The sequence below is a fragment of the Nelumbo nucifera genome, chromosome 6, assembly GCF_055504915.1.
Source record: "Nelumbo nucifera cultivar China Antique chromosome 6, China Antique-T2T, whole genome shotgun sequence".
Classification (NCBI taxonomy): Eukaryota; Viridiplantae; Streptophyta; class Magnoliopsida; order Proteales; family Nelumbonaceae; genus Nelumbo; species Nelumbo nucifera.
In genome coordinates, this window is record NC_142654.1 from 34,829,018 (window position 1) to 34,845,785 (window position 16,768).

General features: G+C 34.8%; 1 protein-coding gene across 9 annotated transcripts in view; it reads right to left on the bottom strand.

The window, feature by feature from the left end:
- LOC104606466 (3-hydroxyisobutyryl-CoA hydrolase 1-like) overlaps positions 1 to 544 on the bottom strand; it is a 48,261-nt gene extending 47,717 nt beyond the window's left edge. For 2 of the 9 annotated variants that reach the window (XR_016077305.1, XM_088889598.1), the window contains exon 1: positions 209 to 522. Coding sequence is in view for 4 of the 9 variants with exons in the window: in XM_088889600.1 (XP_088745726.1) it covers positions 209 to 244 (36 nt within the window). In the remaining 5 variants the exon portion in view is untranslated. Of the gene's footprint in view, positions 1 to 208 lie in introns of all 9 variants that reach the window. The other 7 variants (XM_088889600.1, XM_088889601.1, XR_016077306.1 and 4 more) reach the window with 6 other exon arrangements.
- Positions 545 to 16,768: the final 16,224 nt, after the last annotated feature.

Sequence of the window (16,768 nt, forward strand, 5' to 3'; positions counted from 1 at the left end):
CAAACAGTATTGAGAGAGACAGAAAGAGAGGGAGAGTTTTCCGGGTTTCAATCTAATTGCAGAAGTTCCTACAATCAGATCGTTTATGAGACTGAGAATGAGCATTAGAATATCTAACAAACAATAAAATTTCAACTCCATTTAAGTAATGCAAAAAACAAATTAGGAGAACGTAATGATCGATGAAGAACCATTGGAAGAGAAATACCTGATCAGTATTGCCACTAACTGACTGAACAGCCATGCTTGCTCGATGAATCTCTGTGAGAAATTAAGAGGACCTAACTCCTTTAAGTATAGTGCAAGCAAGAGTTCTTTCGAGCTTCGACCCGATATAGGAGACAAGACGACGTTTATATATCTTGTGGCGTCAAAAATACTTGCGGCAGTTTAGAAGAGTCCGGTTTCCATTTCGAGCTTCGAATGCACGATGCACAAACCACCGAGACCGGATCTGCTACCAAGCATTGTGAACATCTTCCGTACATGTGTGAGGAGCAGATCCCGTCTTGGATGCTGAATTCGGGTTTAGTCTTCACACCATCCTAACAGACTTTTCTTGCCGTAGATTGGGAGCATCTAAGTACTTGATATGTTTTTTTTGGTAAAGTAAAGGTGAGCTACACAAGCCTAACAGACTTTTCTTGCCGTAGATTGGGAGCATCTAAGTACTTGATATGTTTTTTTGGTAAAGTAAAGGTGAGCTACACAAGCCTTGGGTAGCTATTCCCCAAAAACCCAAAAATCACACCAACAAATGAACTCTAGAGGCCTAGGAAGCATCGGGAGGGAATTGCTAATAGGAGAATCAGAGTCAAGAGCATGTTTCACCAACTAATCACTTGCCTGGTTAGCTTCACAAAAGGCATGAGAGAAAAACACACCACAATTCAGTAACTCCACCACTCTAAAGCACACATCAATGATAGTCTGAAGTCTCCAAGGCGGGTCAAGCGCCTTATTGAGGCATGAAATGACGATGAGCGAGTCACCTCAATGTAAATGGACTGATCTCTGAAGTTAAAAGTCATATTGAGGGTTTCCCAAGCAGCCCACGCCTCAGCAAGATTTATTGATGCCTCCCTGATAGGACAAGCTTTCACATCCAAGACCTCCCCGAGGGAGTTCTTGGCAATTACACTCAACAGCACAACACCCCTCACTATTACGAGAAGCATCAAAATTGATTTTGATAACCCCCGGTTTTGGGTTCCTCCAATAAACTGAGTTCCAAACTTTTTTATCGATCTTGTCCCTTGCTGCGTTGTTACAAATCTCTAGATGGTTGAAGAATGATTGAACTTTATCAATGATCCCAACCAGATTGATGTTTTTGTTATTAAAAATTTTCTCATTTCTATTATTCCACAAAAACCAAAGAATAATGCTTGCTTTTTCTCTGCTTAAATGAGTTACATGGTTGTTAGTCATGATCAAGTTGGACCACCAACTATTAATAGAAATTTCATTGTCCATTTGATTTGCAATGTCTTGGCCCACTAATCTCCAAACCTGTTTTGTAGTCATGCAATTTTTGAAAATGTGATTGATGTTCTCATCATCTCCACAAAAGTTACATGCCTCACTTATGGTCATACCCCTCTTCCTAAGGAAGTCTTTGGACAGTAGTTTATGATTAAGGAGCAAGAACATAAAGATTTTGTATCTTAGGGGGGGGCACATTGAGGCCCCAAATAGTGTTTAGGAAGCCTCTGTGCTATACTTGCATATTATCCCTAACACAAGCTTCTTTGAATGCTGATTTTATAGTGAAATTCCCCTTAGGGTCGAGTTTCCAAACAACTTCATCTTCTTTTGAATTTGAAGGGATATCGCTTTAATCTTGTTCCAAATCGGCTTTGGAACCATTTTGAAGATTTGATATTCCTTCCAAATCATTTGAGAACTTAATATTTTTATTGATAGAAGATATTCCTAATGTACGAATGCAAGAGGCTATGAATACGGTGTGAGGACCAAATGCGATCTCAGTGCAGCCACTTTTCCACATGACAGTGTTTTCAAATTGTCGTTAGCGAGTCCGGATTAGGGGTGTCAATGAAAAAAATGAAAAACCAAAAAACCAAATCGGAAAATGCGGTTAACCGAACTGATCAGTTCGGTTTCCTATGATATTTTTGAAAAACCGAAGGACCAATTCAGTTTTTGGTTTACCTACAAAAAATCGACGGTTAATCGAATTGACTGGTATATATATTTATATGTATATTATATATTTTTTAATATATGTCACATATTTTCTATATATTATATATAAATATATATTCATTATATATATAAATATATACATATATTATATTTATAATAATCTATTTATAAATATATTATATATCATTTATTATTTATAATATAATATTATACATATATTTATATAATATATATTATAAGTATAAAAAACCGAAGAACCAAACTAGCCAAAAAACAAGACCGGTACACCGGTTAATCGATGGTACCGGTTCAATTTGCAAAAACTGCCCATCGTTCGGTTAAACGAACCGTAGACACCCCTAGTCCGGACCTGCTTCTCAATGAGCACTCCTCACACCAAACCCCAAAAATTTTGACAGTTTTGGTTGTTTGGGGCAAACAACCTATATTGTAGGGTGTAAACGGATCTAATTCCAATCAAATGAACCATTATCCGAATTCGAATTGGTTAGAAAATTTGATATCTAACAGGTATTGAAAATTAATATTTAAATTTGATTAAATATTCAAATATTTGATTTGATTCAAATTTGAATTATTTATAACATAAATATTTGACCAACTAATTAATAAATATATAACATAAATATTTTTTTATATAAATATTTGAATTATTTATATAATTTGATTATATATATAACATTGAAATATTTTATATATTATGTATAAAAATTAAATTATCGGTCAAAATTGGATATTTATCGAATCGAATCAAGTCATACCCAAATTTGATCCAATTAGCTAATCAGTATGAATAAAATATCCGAATTCAATTGATTACGATATTCGAATTATCCGAATTTAATTTGATTATTTCGAATCTCAGTTTTGAAATCGAATTTTCGAATACCATTAGCACCTCTACTATTGAGAACATTAATACTATGTTACCATGAGAGTGGGGTAAAATAATAATTACATTTTATTTACTTTTGACCAAAATGATAGACATGGGAGTGATTGGGTGAATGTGTCCAGCCAATAAGCACTCTCAACAGCATAGGTGGTTGGCCCTCCCAACAGGAATTGTCTGATGTGGCATGTATCTTTTTTTCTCCTTTTTTTTTATTTTTTTTTAATTCTACATAATTTCACATCATCTTTAAGTTTTCATCTTTCATCATTAATTCTCTTATATTTCTCATTATAAATCCTTTTAATTATCTCTCTTCGTTAATCATGGTATTAACTATCTTCATTAATCATTAATTTCTTAGTTTGCCATACCCCCACTTTTTGGCTTATCCTTCAACTTTTCATAATATGTTATATATTATAAAGTATATTATGCTATTTTGATGAGTTGTCATCAAGTGTGGAACCTTGAAAATGTCCTTTTTTTGGTAAATTCATCTAAAAGTCCTAATATTTTATGCCTTTCAATTGGGGTGGATTCAGGGTTGGGGCTAGGGGTGGACAAATACCACCCCCAATCCCTAGTCACCATAATTTTGGGTTTCCCCAAAACTAATCAGTAGTTAAAAACCCCGCTCCGGTGGTGGACCATAAGGGTGTCAATGGACTGGTTTTGGATTGGACCCCATCCAATTAAAATCAATTTGGACAAATTGGACGGACCAACAAGACATATTGGATTGGACCAATCCAGTCTAAAATTATTATTAGATTGAATTGGACCCAGTCCATTCATAATAAATCTATATTGGATTGGGTTGGATTAAGACAATACCCGGTCCACTGGTATAAGATAAAAATATAGGTGTTAATGGATCGTATTTGGGTTGAAACCAATCTAAATCAAAATGAATTTGAACAGATTGGATGATCCAAAATATTCATGGGTTGGATTGGACCTGGCCCATTTGTAATGGACTCACATTGGACTGGATCAGATTGGACCAAATCCAGTCCAATTGACACCCCTAGTGGATGAGATTTCCACCTCTACCTAAGTAATAGAATTCTCTCTCTCTCTCTCTCTCTCTCTCTCTCCTAGCAAACAGATGGGAGGATGACAAATCTAGGCATTTAAATTGTTAGGATGTCAACAATTGGTGGGACTCACTCATAATTGGTTATTTTTCTAATATGGTATGGAGCAAAAAATTAAACATTAAAAAAAAGAAGAAGATAGCACACCCTCCCTAGTTTGAGTGAGTGTGTGTGTGCGTGTGTATGTGTGTTTGTATAAATTCCTAGTTGGGAAGTTGGGAATTGTGTGATACATAGGCTTTGTTAGGTGGAATTGAAGCAAAAAGAGCCCTCTATTTTCAATCCAATCATTATTTTTGCATGATTTAACTATTTATGATCTTTTTTATTAACTAAATTTTAAACTTTTTTTGTTTGTAGGTCGGCCCTAAGCCAGAATTGAAATGTTAGGCCCAATTTTGACCTTGAAATTTGTGGGCCTAATTTGGGGATAAGCTTGGACCAGGCTAAAATGATCATCCCTAGGCAAATTGTGCTTGGTTTATTATCCATTTTTTCTAAAGAAAAACATAAGAAAAATTCAAAATAAAATAAAAAATAGTAAATGAGTTTTAAGCAATTTAATGGAGTTATTAAGAGGAGAGAGAATTAGTGGAATGAGTTATTAGAGGAAAGAGAGTTAATGCTATGATTAATGAAGAGAGATAATCAAAAGAAGTTAATGAGAAAAAGAAGAGAATTAATAATAAAAGAGGAAAACTTAAAGATGATGTGGAATTATGTAGAATTTAAAAAAAATCAAAAATCAAGAAAAGGAGAAAAAAGATAGATGCCACATCGGACAATTCCATTTTTCAAAGTCTCTTGAGGTGAACTAGGAAAAAAAAGGCCTCACCTCAATATCCACAGGCCTCACCAACAAACGCTTACACCTTGAGTTATTTGAGCCAAAGGCCTCAAAATGTGTAAGCCTTGGACTTCATCCATTTGGCATGTTAACCTTGAATTCAAGGTTTACCATCTATTAGTAGGAAAAGTAAAGCAAAATGAAAACAGGGAAGGCATTACGTGATCTGAAAGTATCGACAATGAGGATTATAATGATGGATTGAAGCAATGAGGTTTGGAAAATGTTAGGAATGAAAGGATCTTGGTCTCAAGTGATTGATGATGGGTGGTCCATAGAATATGGCTACTTTGAAGTGTGTAACCGTAGGCCTTGTTTGCTTTTCGGCAAGTTACTTACCTAGGTAAATGCATTTACCTGGGTAAGTTTTTCATGGGAAACATTTACTCGAGTAAGTGCATTTATCCCTGTTCTTTTATTTCTCATATAAATAAGGCAATGACCAATTTAGCCATAAAAACTCATTATTAAAATAGGCATTTTTGTCCCATTCAAGTATTGGCAACTTTTCCATTAGGTGAGAAAGTTATTTACCCACCTAGGAGATGGGTATCACTTATCCCATTAAGTGATACCCAAGAAAATAAACTTTCCCTAGTCCCACATAAATCTGAAAAAAAAACATGTGATTCTTGGTCAATAGGAACCAAAATCCCATTGACCAACTTTCCTCCCTCTCAAAATCTAAAAAAATAATGCCCCCATAGAGCAAAATTTGTACATGGCTACATTTGCTTAGGCAGTTCCAAGTAGGAGGGCTTGGCAGAAATTGAAGAAAACATGGGATAGGAAAATGTGTGTGTGTGTATGAAGAGAGAAGGGGGAGATTGGTTAATTGGGTTCATTGATAGAGGGAAGGAAGATGGCGGTGGACAAAATGGCCAAAGAGGAATGGAGAGAAGTGAGTTGGAGGTACATGCAAAGTGTGGTGGGAGTGGTAGGTGTAGATGGAGAAGGTGACAAGGTGTTTGGTGATCGAGTGCGAAGAGAGGAGACAAAGGGGGGTTGAAATGAAGATAGTGAGGGGGTAGTGACTTGATTAACGCGGTGTTTGGACAATGAATGTGAGAGTTGTTCAAAGGGAACACAAACATTAAAGAGAAAATGGAAAAACACGACTTTGGTTGGAAGTGGAGTAGATGTCAAGGACTGGTTTGGGTGGTTAATGGCAGTTGATTTTGTTTGAGCTGACGTGGATGACCAACAAATAAAGATCGTGGTAAATTGGATGAACTAAATGAGATCTAACAACTTGTGCACATAGAAGATTAGAGGCCCAAAGGTGGTTCCCTGGGAATTCGATGCTCAAGTTACTAAACTGTTGAGGTGGTTAACTAGGCCAAGCAAGTGAGGATAACCTAGTTGTAGCAGAGAAGGTGGATTTAGTAAGCAAGTGAGGATAACCTAGTTGTAGCTGAGAAGGCGGATTTAGTGAGCAAGTGAGAATGAAGACTAGAGAGCTTAAGTGTGTAAAAAAAGCTTTTAGATTGGGCAGCATGCCCTTAAATACCTGTTGGGGAATGTTGTTGTGCTCCTTGTGAGTGGAACACATGTTAGCCAACTAACGGTCGAGATGTTAAGGGAGTGAGCAACACACCATAGGACAAGGAGTTTAGGGGCCATTTTTATTGACCTTTACAGAGGCCAAGTTGTGCCAGTGTTCACCACGTGTCATTACTCACCTGAGACGTGCGGTGTTCGCCAATGTTGGCCTATGGGTTGAATGGGGGCATGCCACATTGACATGGCTTTTCTTGTCTGAGGTGGGTTACACGTTGATCCTTCGAACAATCAGATATACACTTCAGATCAGGGACTAATGTATTAGTATCGGGTATCATATCAGACAATTTGGATACGGATACGGACACGCTTTGGAAACGCATGGAAATGCTAAGAAAATATATACAAATTCCACAAATACATCAATTACACTAAATTTAAGGTTAGAATACCCACAAATGACGTATATATATATATATATATATATATATATATATATATATATATATATATATATATATATGAAGGAATATATTATAACTAATATAATGTGATGCGTAGATATTATACAATTTTATTGATAATCCATCAATCAAGAGTCTAAGAAATAAAATATATACAATTATTATGTTTTAATTATTATTTTACTATTTTTACTTTTCAACATTAACCAAAAAAGGCAACTAAATATTAAATTTTGAAATGTTTTATAAACAATATATTTATTATTGTAAACAATAAATATTTCATTATAAATTATAAACTAAAACATCAATTGATAATTTATAAAAATATATAATCTTAACTTAAATGTATCAAATATATTAAAATTTCTAAGATACATATCATATACAAATTTATAATTTTTATTTCTATAATTCTTTTGCAATAAGAAATCATTATTATAAATTTATATTAGTGGGTTTGATATATTAAATTTAATATTATATTCTTGAATATTTTGTAAAAAAATATTTTTGTAAATAGCAAATATGTTGTCTTTTGTGTAAATTAAAATATCAATAAATAATTTATAAAGATATATTACAATTTTAAGATACATATCATATACAAATTTATGAATTTTAAGTACTAAAATAATTATTCTTTTATAAATATTTTTACTTGTATAAATTTATTGAGATTAAAAATCATTTTTTTATAAATGTAATTTTGATATATTATTCATTTCATTAATGTTTATAAAATACTCATACTATTCTTTTTAATTTTAACTTAAAATTATTAAACATAAACATATGGCATTTGACTAGATTGCATGTTAATAATAAAGTTAATAAAAATTCATTTATTTCATTTATTACCATGAACTAAGAGGCGGCTTAGTGGTTCAACAAGTTAGACAAAAGGTGGATTAGGCGTTGAGATTGAGTTTGAGTCACGCTATTGATATTTTTTAATTGGGGATACATGCGTATCAGTGCGTATTGTCGCATCATCCCATATCGGCCAATATAGTGTAATACGCACCAACTGAACATGTATTCATGTCCACATGTCCTTAGCTATCTAAGATGTGCGGTATTCATCAACATTGGCTTGTATGCCAAATGGGGGCATGCTAGGTCAATGTGGCCTTGCTCGTCCAAAGTAGTGTATAGGTCCTCAACTGGCCAATTGTACTCTTCAAATTAATCCACATGACAATCAACTTGGTTATGATTTTTTCCCTCATCAGCAATGGTAGTAAGAGATAGTCATACTTGACCCTACATGTGTGAAAGTTTCACCTCAAAACATTCAAATTCAAAATATAATTAACTCAAATTTCTCCATATAGTTTGATGGTGCAGAATGGGGTGCCCTTCCATTCACATTTTTACATGTGAACCATGCTCAAAGACTAGTCATAGATGTGGAGCTAGTGTGGTTGCCCCTCCAATCATGTCATTTATAATTTTTTTCAAATGTAAAAGATGTGAGAAAATACAGTTTGACTTCTCCTATTCAATAGAGAGGAGAAACAATAGAGGGAAAACCAATGAAGAGAAACCTTAGCCCTTTTTTCTTAGCCAAGGGTGGCAACCATTACAACGAGACTCTTTCTTCTTCAATTGCAAAGAAACCAAGTAGAGCACAATAACTTTCTTTCTTTAATTGCAAAAAACCTTATCCCTTTCTTATTTAGCCAATGGTGGAATCTACTTAGAGGAAGTCTCTCAATAGCGTCCTAGTCTCTTAGTGCAATAGGAGATTGAGACATTTGGAAGAGATTTTATTGGGCAAGTTTCTAAAGACCTTGCTTTTCTCTCACCCTTTTAGTCGTACCTTAGACAAACCATAAGACAAACATAAACAATGGAGGTAAAAGTTCAAATGATTGAGGACCAAACTTAATTATATTTATACTTGTAGGAGATACAAGAGTCATAGTAGAATACAAGTATTGAAGATATTAGTGATAAGAGATAAGTTATGCAAGTAAATTAGTACGACTAGCTCCTAGGCCACTTGCACCTTGCTGTCCACCCGGTAAAGAAATGGAATTAGTTGTATCTCTTTGACTAAAAAACTGCCCATATCTCTCCAATAGGCCAAAATGCAAATGTTGCACTTAACTCTAAAAAAGTTGTTGTACGTGATGCAAATAAGTCACCAGTTATTACCATATTAGCATTTCCCTTTTTGTTTCTAAGTTGACTTGGTATAAGATGCAGATGAAGCTTCTAACAAGTATCTCTAGTATATTTAGGCTTCTCATAGTAATCACAAATCAAATCCTTCTTGTTATTTCAATAGCTTCAACAATTTGAACCAGTAGAGAGTGAAAGAAAAGAAGAGAAGAAGAATAAGAAAAAAGAAAAAGAAAAAAGAACCAAACAAACTTAGTAGCCTCAACCCTACCAGTCGACCATAATATGGATTAGGGGTTCTAATTAGTCCACAATGATTAAACTGCCCCCACTTAAGTACAGGATAGGATGTTTACAGAAGTAATATTAGAATTACCACACAAGCATATAACTTAAACACAATGAAAAGACTAATATACCCTTATTCGGCTAACTCTAACACTCCCCCTCAAGTTAGAGAATATATGTCATATAATCCCAACTTGTTACATATATAGTTCACTCTCCCTGAGCTTAAATCTTTCGTAAACAAATTTGCCCATTGATCACCTAAGCCCACAAGTTCTGTGCTTATCTCTCCAGTAAGGACTTTCTCCTTCACAAAGTGGCAGTCAATATTTATGTGCTTTATTCTTTCATGAAAAACAAGGTTAGATGAGATGTGAGTTGCAGCTTGATTATCATAGTACAATCTCAGGTCTGTCCATTGATAATCCAATTTCTTGTAGGAGGTTTTTGATGCAGTACAGGAGAAGGCCAACAAGTTCTATGCAAGTTGCGGCCATTCCAAGACACATAAGAAGCAGAGGTGATGCCACCGACCTAGCTTAGTAAATATTTACCGAGATAGCATCGCCAATAGGATATCTATCTTAGTTCGTTTTTACCAAGTTAGCGCCACCACAAATTTTCTATCTTAGTTTGTTTTTACCAAGTTAGCATTATTTTGAATTTATATTCAATTAAGACTTTCCTTTTGAAGGATTTTAGTAGGATTCTATTTTGGAGTGTTTTCTTATATTATGATTTTCTTTTAATAGGATTCTATTATGGAGTGTTTTCAGATTAGGAGTAGGAGCCATAAGGGTGTATGCCTATATAAAGAGTAGCTAGGGGAAGGCTAAGATAGTTTTTGATATTTAATTTTCTCTTAATTATTCAATGAAAAATTCTTCTTCCAGGTAGTTCGATTTTTGTTCTTTTCTCGACGTGTTTCGTTTCTATGCTGTGCCAGTTTCTCAGCCATACTAATTCACATGTAGTGTGTGTCATGGCTCTATACTCGGCTTCAGCACTACTCCTTGCCACAACGATCCACTTCTTATTCTTTCATGTCACCAGATTTCCTCTAAGGAATGTGCAATAACCTGTAATACATCTTCTATCTGACACTGAGCCTGCCCAATCTACATCTGTATACCCAAATACCTCAAGTCTTCCTCCTGGTTTGTACAATAACCCATTGCCTAGAGATCCCTTCAGGTACCTTACAATTCTAAGAAACTGCATCCCAGTGAGGTATCCGGGGATTCTGCATAAATTAGCTCACCACACTGACAACAAAAGAGATGGCTGGTCTTGTGATAATCAGATAGTTCAACTTCCCCACTAACCATCTATATCTTCCAAGATCATCAAATATTTCACTTGTATCACTGTTTAATTTTGGTTCTATGAGAGTTTCAACCGATTTCGCACCTAACAGTCCTATTTCATCCAACATATCAAGGACATATTTTCTTTGGCACAGGTTTACACCTTGTTTTGATCTGACAACTTCTATACCCAAGAAATACTTCAACTTCTCAAGGTCTTTTGTTTGAAAATGGTCATGCAGAAAGACCTTTAGTTTATCAATCCTCAATTTGTCACTACCAGTTATGATAGTATCATCCACATAGACTACTAATAAAATCTTTTTGGCTTCAAAATCATAGCTGAATATTGAGTGATCAACCTGACATTATTTCATTCCAAAAATCTTCACCACTTCACTAAACTTCCCAAACCAAACACAAGGAGATTGTTTCAACCCATAAATTGCCTTTTTCAGTCTACACTCCTTACCATCCTCCCCCCGAGCAACAAACCCAGGTGGTTGCTCCATATATACCCCCTCCATAATGTCACCATGGAGGAGGGAATTTTTAATGTCAAGTTGAAACAAGGGTCAATCATAAATAACTGTTAGGGAAATTAAGACACGGATTGAGCCTATCTTTGCCATTGGAGAGAAGGTTTCCATATAGTCCACCCCATACAACTGGTAATAACCTTTAGCAACAAATTGGGCCTTCAAACGCTCCACACTACCATCCAGAAAGTATTTAACAGTATACACCCATTTACAACCCACAACATGCTTACCTGGAGGAAAAGTAGTGAGCTCCCACGTGTGACTTTGCTAAAGAGCAGAGAGTTCCTCTTCTATTGTTGCCACCACCTAGTGAAGTAAGGGCCTCCTGGACATCCTTAGGAATAGATGTGGGTGACAATAGAGAAACAAATTGGTGATGTGAAGCGGAAAGGTGAGAAATCGAAACAAAACTGGAAATGGTATGTAAGGTACAACTACGTTTACATTTCAGTAAAGCAATGAAAAGATTAAGCTATGAAGGTTCTAGGACAGGAGCAACAACAGGATCCTCAAACAAGGTGAGAAGTCGGAGGAGGTGCTGGTGTTTGTCGATGAGTATAGCCATGCCGAATCGATGGTCATTAGGGGTAAGAATTCGATTTGTTTGGTTAAAAATCAAACCGAACAAACAGAACTTTTAAAAACCAATTACTATTTTTGCAAACCAAACTTATTATTTAAAACCAAACAAACTAAACCAAAATTTTGTTTCGGTTGTTTCGGTTGGTTCAGTTGTAATCAAATACATTGACTATGTGTGCTAACTTAGTGATTTCCGACAAAAATACTCTTATCTATTCTAGGATCGGGATGCCATCATGCCAATATAGGGATCATTGTAGCTATTATTTAAAACAATTGGTCACAAATATAAATTCTAGCCTACAGAACATATACAAACATAATGACTGATAAAAAAAAACATGTACAAACATAAGTATCTGATATCCTTCAAACTACCTAAGCTTAAGTTCCTAGTTCCCAGTTCCCAAAAATGTAACAATTATGAATAGGCAATGCTTCAGCTACCCAATAAGACCTTGTCCGGCGTCCCATTCAATGGAACATGTATTTGTTAAATCATGGACCCTCAAATCAAATCTCACAATCTCAGCCCATTTCGGCTTCGATCTGCACTTAGCTCTTCTATTCCCTTCAACTTGCAAGTTGCAACAGCCAACGGATAACTTCTTAAAAAGAGGAATTAGATATCTATGACTCCATTGTCCATAATATACACCAAGGATCTGTACACTGATAATGCACAAAAATATCATGCAAAGTACAACCTACCATATATTTGTCTACATGAATGTAGTCTTTAATTGGTGTTTTAACTATAAAAAGTCTTGACCCATTTCATCAAAGGATTCCTATATAAACCCATTTTTCCTCCATCACACTATCTCATATTTGTTACTTACCCGTATATAACTTATAAACTTGGAGAAGGCAAGTGATGTGGTTGTAACTATGCCATTGAAATAAGGCCACTTGCTTTTTATGCCATCGGAATACAGCATCTTCCTTTAAAATCCTAAAATTTCAACATACTTGTATCTAAACACATCAAACATCATAGCACCAGGAACCTTGATAAATTCTCCTACACTACAATGGGTCTTGGACTGAAATAGAATGCAGTATTTTATAGAATCAGGCTCAATTTTACAATCCCAACTAGTAATACTTCTAAGGCCCAAAAATCAATCTAGTTTCAATTCAATCAATGGCTTCAAAATAACTAAATGCATGCCAAAGAACAAGAAACAAGATGGGAGAGACTAGAATTTTATCAAAGCTAATGAGTGATAGACAGAGAGAGACCTTAGCTGCCCAAGTAAGGCAATCACTACTGTCATTGACAAAAATGTTAAGTACAAGTTTTTGCACCTTAATCTCTCTCGTCGGATTGGACCGCTTCTTTTCTGACGCCTGAAATTACAAAACACAGAATGATTCCTACAACATAAAACAGGACAGATGGGAGGAATAAGAATTGAGAGGGAAATAGAGGACTTGCTTACCATCTTGATCACTCTGGCCCTTTCCCCTCTCACTAATTTTGCCCGGGGGTACAGTTGAAAATGTAACAACTGCTGCCAATCTAGAGTCTCTTCTCTCAAAGCCTTTTTAAGAAATAAAAATCCATAATGAAGTTGAGACAGAAACTGAAAATCCATAACCAAAGCAAACATGACTAGTCATGGAAATAACTAGTCAAACCCGTGGAACTGCAAGGTCATTGGATAAATCATAAAATACCACATGTACATGAATAGCCAAACTGAGCCTAAATGAAACTGAAAACATTTGCCCCTTGTGCAATAACAATACGACAACATATCTTTTTTTCAATGCCATTATGCAAAAGCCATATGGCTAACAACCCAAATTGGGATTAACCCAGATGAACTTGAAAACATGCACTTAAGTCAGTTTGTCTCAAAATGGATGAGAAATGTGAAGTCAAGTTCTTTGTTTAACTCTTTTTAGTTCATCAAAATATACCTGAATTTATTGTAAACCACTAGCAATTGGAAAATGGCTAGTTGGCTACACTATAACAAAAAATAAATAAATAATAAAAATAAGAGTAGGACTATAGGAAGAATCCTGCAATAATAGGTCTTGAATCTTGAATCAAATTTCAATCACTGTTGGTTCTGATGTAACTGCAGCCTTTGGTAAATCTGAAAATTGAGGAAGAAAATTAGAAAACCCCATTTACAAATTACAAAAGTTAAGAAATTATTAAGAGAAAAATTATAAATGATATAAAACTTAAATCGAAAAGTTTATTACCATTCTCAAGTTCATTAAACTCCTCTAAATCTTCTTCAACATTAATGGCATATTGTGATGATCGGATCCAATCTTGAGCACATACAAGTGCTTTTGCTATTTTAGGAGTCAAAGAACTCCTAAATGCATCAAGCACTCGTCCTCCGGTGCTAAAAGCATACTCTGAAGCAACTGTAGAGATAAGAACTGACAACACATCCCGAGCCATTTGTGAAAGGATGGGAAATCTGGGACAATTAACCTTCCACCATCCTAAGATATCAAAGTCATCATTTCCCTCTTCAGTGTCTTCATTTAAGTATCTATCCAACTTTGATTTGCTATCTGCCCCTCCATTTTTTAACTTATACTTTTTAAACCGAGACATTGCCAACATCTTCCTTGTGATGGTTGCTCACCCTCTACTTTGCTTGAAGTTGAAATTTGGGGTTTATCACTAATATGCCCACTTTGAGGTGCAATCATATTCTTGTATTCACTGTACAAATCATACACAACATCGTTAATTTTTTTTCACAAGCTCTTCACCCTTGGTACCTTAATACATATCAGTAAGGGCAAACTCCACATATTCTAATCTCTGACGAGGGTCTAAAATAGCAGCAACATAAATCAGTTTATTCATCTTGTCAATGTTTTCCTAGTACTTTTCATACTTTACTTTCATCCTCTCTGACATCTCCTTTAATTCTTTGTCTTCACTACCTCCCCATTCTTGTAAAAGGCAATCAACTAAATAAATTTCTTGAAAAAAGTTGTTAGATGTGACATATAAGGAGCCTGAAATTCGAAACGTGAGATCATAAAAATGTTGTAGAAATAGTAGTAGCCTCCTAACACAGGCCCAATCAAAATCAGTAGAAACACCATCCCCCATCTCAAGTTAAGTTTTAAAATAAGGATCATGATCCTCAAACCTTTCAAAGGCTCTTTCAAACTTTTGAGTCGCCTCCAACCTTAAATAGGTTGATTTCCACCTAGTACTCACATCTAAACACAACAAACTCTTACTTTGGATTTTTTTCAATCTCAAAAAACTCCTTAAACTTTTGCAACCTTGCTGGAGACTGTCTTACAAACCTCACTACTCCCTGAACACGATTAACAGATTCACTCATTTCTTTCAAACCATCATTCACAACCAAAATTATAATGTGTGCAATACATCTCATGTGAAGCAATTTTCCATAAAAAATACTAGTTCCCCAATTAGCAATTTTCTTCCTTAAAAATGCAACCACAACATCATTTGAACTAGCATTATCAATTATGATAGAAAAAAACTTTATCAACTCCCCATTCAAATAAACATTTTTCTACTGCCTTACCAATAGAAATTGGACAAAAATTAAGAATTTTTTTATTCAATTTCTAGTCATTATCAATAAAGTGGGCTAATAAACACATGTAATTAATCCTTTGCAAGGAAGACCATGTGTCAGTTGTAAGACAAACCCTTCGACATGAATTTTTAACAAAATTTTCAATTTCAACTTTTCATCCAAGTACAGTTGATAACAATCCCGAGCAACAGCCCATCTACATGGAATACGAAACATTGGATGAGAAAGTGTCATAAATTTCTTAAAACCCTCACCATCCACAAACTTGAATGGGAGTTCATCAATAATGACCATATGGGTTAACCCCTTCCTAATAGCCTCTTGGTCAAATCTCTAACAACTAAGGCCAAGGGGGTTCATATTCTCACCATCTCCCTCATTTGAGTTCAAGTGCAAATTCAATTTTGCTTGTTTCTTGTCTAGGTTATATGGGTTCTTCTTGCATATACTCATATGGTTTCTTAGTAAACCAGTCCAATTTTTTTTTAGGGTCACAACAAAACTCCCTATCACAGTAGTTACATTTAGCCTTTGGTTCATCATTATCTAAAACAACTTAGAAAAGTGTTCCCATACTTTTGACCTTGGTTGTATGGCTTTTCTCTTTCCTTTAGCGATTGCACTTGTAGTATTTGTCAAACCAGTTTGACTTGAGGGTTTGGGATATGAACTCGCATCCTCTATACTAGTCGGTGTATCTCTTGTTTGATGTGACATCTACAAAGAAAATATAAATTATAAATAAAAAAACAAATGAAACTAATCACATAATATCACACTTAAAAGTCAAAAAAGGGAATGAGTTAGCTAACATTGTAGGATGAAACTGCTGAAGCCATGGTTAAAAGTAAAAACAACCCAAGCCAAGACCAAGTAAGTTAAGTCCAAACTCCAAACCCCCTATTAAAATAAAAAATAATAATGTATAAGAGACATGATGTTTACTAGCATGATAATAAACATGGCAGATCCAGGAATTCAACTCATAATTTTTGAATTATCAAGATGAAAAGTTTAAGAAAGAATCTACATAACAAAGTTTTGTAGTTTTCAATGACAACTAGACCTTATGTATATATATGTTGAATCCTAGCTTCGTAAGGAGTGGATTCCAAGTTATTTTTGAAGTTAGTCCATTTCTTGGTTACTACAAATGTATGGATTAAGTAGGAGTCCCAACCAGAGAACTTGGGTAGTTTCTAATTTCTATTGCTGCTATCAATTTTCTTTGTTACTCACTATTCTTGCCTTCTTGAACTGCTGTAGTAACATGGATGATGAACCATAATCATACTTGTTGTTATCATAGGTTTGATTTTATCCTATGTTAGATTTTTATAGTTACTATAGGACTAGG